The sequence below is a fragment of the Trypanosoma conorhini genome (assembly GCF_003719485.1).
Source record: "Trypanosoma conorhini strain 025E chromosome Unknown Tco_14.4_contig_00786, whole genome shotgun sequence".
Classification (NCBI taxonomy): Eukaryota; Euglenozoa; class Kinetoplastea; order Trypanosomatida; family Trypanosomatidae; genus Trypanosoma; species Trypanosoma conorhini.
Window position 1 is genome coordinate 1038 of NW_021704876.1, and position 6356 is coordinate 7393.

At 51.7% G+C, this 6356-nt stretch overlaps 5 protein-coding genes across 5 annotated transcripts, besides 3 other annotated features; all 5 read left to right on the plus strand.

Moving 5' to 3' along the window:
• Positions 1–207: 207 nt before the first annotated feature.
• Positions 208–546, plus strand: Tco025E_08453 (U6 snRNA-associated Sm-like protein LSm4; the record flags this gene model as incomplete). Its single annotated transcript, XM_029375302.1, has 1 exon — positions 208–546. The coding sequence occupies one exon, from the start codon at positions 208–210 to the stop codon at positions 544–546; it is 339 nt and encodes a 112-aa protein (XP_029224583.1).
• A 167-nt stretch (positions 547–713) lies between these two features.
• Positions 714–748: a microsatellite.
• Positions 749–784: 36 nt separating this feature from the next.
• On the plus strand, positions 785–2305 carry Tco025E_08454 (Pab1p-dependent poly(A) ribonuclease subunit; the record flags this gene model as incomplete). Its single annotated transcript, XM_029375303.1, has 1 exon — positions 785–2305. One exon carries the CDS (start codon positions 785–787, stop codon positions 2303–2305), a length of 1521 nt encoding a protein of 506 aa, XP_029224584.1.
• Positions 2306–2355: 50 nt separating this feature from the next.
• Positions 2356–2409: a sequence feature (GA-rich).
• A 112-nt stretch (positions 2410–2521) lies between these two features.
• Positions 2522–2544: a microsatellite.
• A 266-nt stretch (positions 2545–2810) lies between these two features.
• Positions 2811–4166, plus strand: Tco025E_08455 (Leucine-rich repeat-containing protein ODA7; the record flags this gene model as incomplete). Its single annotated transcript, XM_029375304.1, has 1 exon — positions 2811–4166. The coding sequence occupies one exon, from the start codon at positions 2811–2813 to the stop codon at positions 4164–4166; it is 1356 nt and encodes a 451-aa protein (XP_029224585.1).
• A 307-nt stretch (positions 4167–4473) lies between these two features.
• Positions 4474–5424, plus strand: Tco025E_08456 (GDP-L-fucose synthetase; the record flags this gene model as incomplete). The annotated part of the gene is made up of 1 exon (XM_029375305.1): positions 4474–5424. One exon carries the CDS (start codon positions 4474–4476, stop codon positions 5422–5424), a length of 951 nt encoding a protein of 316 aa, XP_029224586.1.
• Positions 5425–5910: 486 nt separating this feature from the next.
• Positions 5911–6354, plus strand: Tco025E_08457 (RNA-binding protein; the record flags this gene model as incomplete). The annotated part of the gene is made up of 1 exon (XM_029375306.1): positions 5911–6354. A coding segment is annotated over one exon (444 nt), but the record flags the coding sequence as incomplete, so codon positions are not given.
• Between the last annotated feature and the right edge of the window lie 2 nt (positions 6355–6356).

A 6356-nucleotide genomic window follows, 5' to 3' on the forward strand; every position in this document is an offset into this window, starting at 1 on the left:
GAATATGCTCCGTGCGCCTTTGCGACGATGGTGCGGATGCACAACTTACTTCTAAAGCCTTTTTCGACGTCATTACAGGAAAACTGTGTGCAGGTTGCTGTTTTTTTTTCTTCTCTGCCTTTTAAACTACTAACTTGTGTCTCTCAAGTCATGTCGTTGCTGTTGCGGTTTCCCTTTTCTGACGCCCTTCTTTAAAGGCCAGCGGAAATGAGCACAAGGAAGTTGGTGGCCCCGCTGGATGTGCTTCGTAACTGTAGGGGGAAGGTGGTGTCGGTGGAGCTGGCGAACGGAGAAACGATCAATGGAACCGTGATGAAAGTTGACAGGTCAATGAACCTGGTGCTGAAGCAGTGCATTCGAACAGGCGCTGCGGGAGACGTTTTTTGGAGGTCGCGCGAAGCGCTTATTCGGGGTGCAAGTGTACGGAACTTGCGGATGGACGAGCGGGCATTGGTGATGCCCGAGTCCCGCACGGCAGAGGGCAAGAAGGCACGTCCAAGCAGTAAAAAACAGGCCACGGCTGGAGTGAAGCAAAAATCGAGGTGACTTAGCCTTTTTTTCTTGTTTTCTTTTGCTTCTCATGGGAGTCTCACCGTAGGTGTTTAAGAGAAAAAAAGAAGAAGCAACAACATATTTTTTTCGTTTGCGTGTCTTTTCCCTCCCTGCGTGTAGTATTGCGTTTTTGCGTCTCTCCTGTGTGCAACGTGTCACTGTTGTTGTTTTTTATTTTTTATTTATTTTTTTTTTTGCCGCAGCGAAGGCTTCAAGCAGCCGATATTAAGGCATGGACTCCAAGGGGCGGGGTGGGAAAGGCAATTTTATCGGGCGGGGAAACGTTGTGCTCGGCGGGGCCGGGGCGAATAGCAACCATCCCCCCTACGGACGCCGCCATGTCAGCAGCGCGGGCGGCGCGTTGACGAACGCCTTTGTCGCCTCCCCGGTCTCACTGTACAACACCCCCCAGACTCTCGACCCGTTTTGCCAACACCTGTCCGACCCCTTCCCCTCCACCCCGTACACGCCTGTGGGGCATTTGTTCATGTCCGCCGCCGTGCGGAACGCAAGGCCGAATGCCTCGTTGTTGATGCAATCCACCATGCCCAATATCACTCCCGTAACAAGTCCGAAGTTTGCCCACTACACGACAATCTACAACCTTGAGAATTCGCCGGCGCCAAGTCTAATGAATTCCAAGCTAACGACACAAATGTACCAAACAACAGCACGCTACACAGGCAAAGATATTGCCTTGCGTCGTCTTGTTATGGCCTCGGCAACAGCAGAAGAGTGCAGTGCTGTTAATGAACGTTTTCGGCACTACCGACATCCCAATCTAGTCCCACTAACGGGCGTTATTTGCACAGACGAATTTGTTATGGGTAGCAATGACATCATTATGGAGTATAAATTTATTTCTGGAGCAAAAAGCCTTCATGAAGAGTTCTTTCTTAACGGACGAGCAACGGAGGGTCTTTTGTGGTCCTTTGCGTGTCAGATGGTTGGTCTTCTGCGTGCCTTTCACGAAACTTCCGTTCCGTTGCGTGGACTCCACTGGTCAAAGATCTTGTACGCGTCGGTGACAGGGAGGTTTTACTTCAGTGGAATAGGGCTGGCTGACCTGGCGGAAATGGGGTCCACCAACCCTAGCACAGCGGTAATGATGAAGCAAGACATTCAAGCACTGGGGATTATGCTGTTGCAGTTGTCTACGTGTAATCTGGCTGCACGACTAGATGATATTTCGAATCAACCGATGTCTGGGTTTTCAAAAACCTTTTGGACACTCGTGAAGGCGTGCCTGGACGGGGTGTCAGAGATTCGGGAACTCTGTTGTGCCTTGGGAGAACGCATGTCGATGGAAGTGGCACACCAAGAAGGGCACGCAGACTATTTGATTGCGCAGTGTGCGAAGGAGGTGCACAATGGCCGTCTTATGCGACTGATGGTGAAACTAAATTTTGTACTAGAATCCTTACATGATGTTCCTGAAAACAGCACCGAGGCACATAATCGTTACGCGCTGCGACTCTTCAGTCAGTACGTTTTTAACCAAGTTGACGAGCATCATCGTGTTCGTATAGACTGGGGTCATGTATTTCACTCCCTAAACAAATTGGATTGTGGATCTGAGGAGCTGGTGCAGCTTATCGGCAATGACGACGGGGACACCATCTTAGTTATTTCCTACCGTGACCTGAGGGCCTCACTTGAAAGCGCGTTTGAGCAGCTGCAGCTGCCAGCAAATGATGCCGATATGCAGACGTTTTCTGTGACAGTCGGGGCCGCGCCGGTCACTCTCCAGTAAAACGCACCCCAATCACTCGATGCGTGGTGGAGCAGCAACACCAACAAACTGAGAGGAGGAGAAAAAGAGATAAGTAGAAAGAAGGAAGGAAGAGATAGAGAGAGTGGAACGAAAATGTGTGGAGGTGCTTCTGCGTTGGTGGCGGGGGGTGGTGGCGAACGCGGTCCGAAGTTCTCGTCCTCATCGTCGCCTGGCTGCTCTCGGTGTGGTCCCAAGTATATATATATATATATATATATTTCTCTTTTTACTTCTTTACACGGGGCAGGTGGTGAGTTGTGTTGTCGCTTACTTGCGAATCGAGGGCCACACGGGCGAAGGAAAAAGAAGGCAAAAAGAAGGAAACAAAAATAATAATAATACTTTTTTTTCTTTGTATTATGTGTCTTTTTTCTTCTGATTTCGTTCTCTCCATGTTCCACGCTTCCCTGCCGCGTCTCTTCCCCCGCGCCGGCTGTAGGTTCTCACAGAGGAGTGGCGAGAGGGCTGAGCAGAGGCAGCGACAATGGCGGAGATGACAAAGGAGGTGCTGATTGCTGCGTGCAAAAATAATGGCGGCTATGCGGCTCCTCGCCTCAACTCCCAGCTGTTTCTTCAGTGTCGAGGGTTTCTGCGCATTGAAAACCTTGAGGACTACGTGAACCTCAAGGTGTTGTGGTTGGAGCAAAACGCCATTACGGAGCTTACCGGCCTAGAGACATTGCAGCAATTAGTCTCTCTTTTTGTCCAAAATAACACCATCACTTCTCTTCGGACACTTCCGGCCTTGAGCAACTTGCGCGTGCTTAATGTGTCCTATAACTACTTGACCTCCCTCGCCGGCCTCGCTCAGTCATGCGGGTGCCTAGAGACGCTCCAGGTTTCACACAACCGTATTGGCAGTCTGGATGCCTGTCGCGAGCTGTGGGAGCTTAAGGAGACCTTGACCAGCGTGGATCTTTCCTTCAATAAGATAGAGGTGGATGAAGGAAAACCGGGCCCGGTGGAGTTCTTTACAAAGCTACCAAATGTGAGTGTCATCTACTTTCATGGCAATCCTGCAATTCGTGGATTGAGAGGCTACCGACGCCAGATGGTGCTTCGTCTCCCTCAGCTGATGTACTTGGATGAGAGACCCGTTTTTACGGAGGAGCGTCGTTGCGTGGAGGCATGGGGCTCGGGCGGGGAGGCGGCAGAGGCGCAGGAACGGGCGATGATTCAGAACGAGAAAAAGAAGCACCTGGAAAGCTGTGTGAGGATTTTGTCTGACCGCATGGAAGAAAACCGCACTGTCCGTGACAAGCTGACAAAGCAATGGGAAGAGAAACGTGAATTGGAACTGGAACGCTTGAGGAACGTGCGTCGCGAGTTTCACGCTCAGCGGGAGGAGCTTACGCTACTGGAAGAGCGTTGCAGGCCGTCTGTGGGGGACTCCGAAGTGGATTCGCGTCTCCGCATTGAGGAGGAATTCCACGCCGCAAAGCTTGCGCTTGACGCCACGGAGAAGGCGCACCGCAGGGCCTACGATCACGAGAAGGCCGTAGAGGCCGTGCGTGCGGAGGCGCTGAAAGAGATTGAGGAGGAGTTTCAGCAGCATCAACAGCAGCCGCAGCCGCAGCCGAGGGCAGGAAGTGAGGACAATTCTTTACGCGGCCTTTTGATGTCGGATGAGGAGATGCTGCAGGAGATGGAGGAGGAAATACTGCGTGTACTGGAGCCTCTTGAAGGGGCCAATCAGGTAAGCCGGACTGCGTTGAAAATGGAGCGTGCGATAGATACCGTGGCGTCTCGTCTGTGCGGAGGAAAGAGGTCCTCAGCGTCATCACAGCGGATGCAAGTGTGGAAACAGTTTGCCCTCTGGGAGGGCCACGCAAAGGAGTAAAAACTGCTCGAGCTACTCCACGAATGTAAAGTGATAGGGACACTGGGGTGGCGAGGGACAACAACGGCAACCCCCTAATCCCCCAAAGAATCAAGAGGGAAATGAAACAGTGTAGGAGTGAGCCAACAATTGCAGTGCATAGTAATCGGCTGTCTGCTTGCGTCTCTCCTGCGCCACTATTGGAGGTTGACTTTGTGTTCCCTTTCGTTCTTACTCTTCTCTTTTTCGTTGTCCTTTTTTTTTCCTTCATTTCTTTCTGTGGGCGCGTACAGTTTGTGGTCTCTGGAGAGTGCTACAAAAAGGCCGCATGTCAACCAGTGTTGTTCTTGTTACCGGTGGAAGCGGCCTCGTCGGCAAGGCCCTTGAGGCGGTGCACAGACGCAACTCCTCTGCTGGTGAAAAATGGGTGTTTTTGTCAAGCCGGGATGCGGATCTCACGTCGGTGGAGGCAACGAAGGCGGTGTTCGAACGACACCGACCCCATTATGTGATTCATCTGGCAGCAAAGGTTGGTGGACTCTTTAAAAATATGAGGCAACCCGTGGAAATGTGGCTTGAAAACGTTGCCATTAATAATAATGTGCTAGAGTGTTGCCGCATATTCAAAGTAAGGAAGCTTGTCTCCTGCCTCTCCACCTGCATCTTTCCTGACAAGACAACTTATCCTATTAACGAGGATATGCTGCACGATGGACCGCCGCATTACTCCAATGAGGCTTATGCTTATGCAAAACGTATGATGGATGTTATGAACCGTGCTTATCGGAATGAGTATGGGTGCAATTTCACATGTGTTATACCCACCAACATCTATGGCCCTCATGACAATTATGATTTGCAGAATTCTCATGTTGTGCCCGGTTTAATTCATAGGTTTTATCTGGCAAAGAAGGAGGGTATCCCGATGACTGTGATGGGTACAGGTAAGCCTCTTCGACAGTTTATTTACAGTGAAGATTTGGCAGAATTGATGATTTGGGTAATGCGCGAGTATCCGGAGGAGGGACCCATCATTCTTTCCGTCGACGACAGTGACGAGGTATCAATTGCGGATGTCGTCAAAATGGTCGCAGAGGCGATCGACTATAAAGGTGATATTGTCTTTGACACCAGCAAGGCAGATGGGCAATATCGGAAGACGGCAGATAACAGTAAGCTCAGGAAGTACATGCCAAAATATAAGTTTACCCCCATGAAGGAAGGCATTAAGAAATCAGTCGAATGGTTTGTTCAAAATTACGATAGTGCTCGCAAATAGACCGTTCTTCTTTATTTTATTCCTTCCAGTGTTCACCCTTTGCTGCTGGTTTCTGTCTATCGCTTTTTTTTTCTTTTGGAGGGGGATAGAATTGCTCTTGATGGTGTTTGTTTACTTGGGCCTAGCGCAAGTAGCGATGCGGGGATTATTGCCTCGTTCCCCGCCAGCAGGTGGCCGTCTGCGTGTTTTTTCACCTTCCAGTTTTTTTTTTGTAGTGCTGTTAATTGTTGTCTTCGCCAGCCCACGTGGGGGACAATTTCTGCGTTGCGGTTCTGCGCTGCTGTCGTCTTCTGCGTCCCCATCACTTTGCGTTTACCTTTTCATTTTCACTTTTTGCACGTTTGCTTCCACCTTTGCGTTCTGCCAACACTCTTCGCCCCTTCTTCTTCATTCGCCACGCTCTGCACCCGTCAAATACGACCCTTCACTGCCGCAAATGAGCACAGCACTCCGACCTCGAACTTCGAGTAACAAAACCAAAGGGTAATGCCCGCCAAGTCCGCTGCCAAGGCCTCTTCGCCCAAGGCCTCTTCGCCCAAGGGCGAGAAGAAGGGCGCCGCGAAGGCTCCCGCGGCAAAGACTGAGAAGAAGGCCCCTGCGCCCAAGGCTGCCGCTGGCGCGCCCAAGGCCGCCGCTGGCGCGCCCAAGTCAGCGGCTGGCGCGCCGAAGCCCGCGGCTGGCGCGCCGAAGCCCGCCGCCGTGAAGGAGACAAAGCAGCGCCCGGCAGCCGGCAGCCACCATGGCGTGTACGTGAAGAACTGGGGCCAGGGCTCTGTGGACGACGCCAAGGCAGTCTTCAGTGGCGCCGGCAACGTTGTCGGGGTGAGGGTGCGTCGTCGCCGCTACGCCATCGTCTTCTTTGAGAACGCGGCGGCTGTGAAAAAGGCCATCGATCTCTTCAACGAGAAGGAGGTGATGGGCAGCGTTGTGAC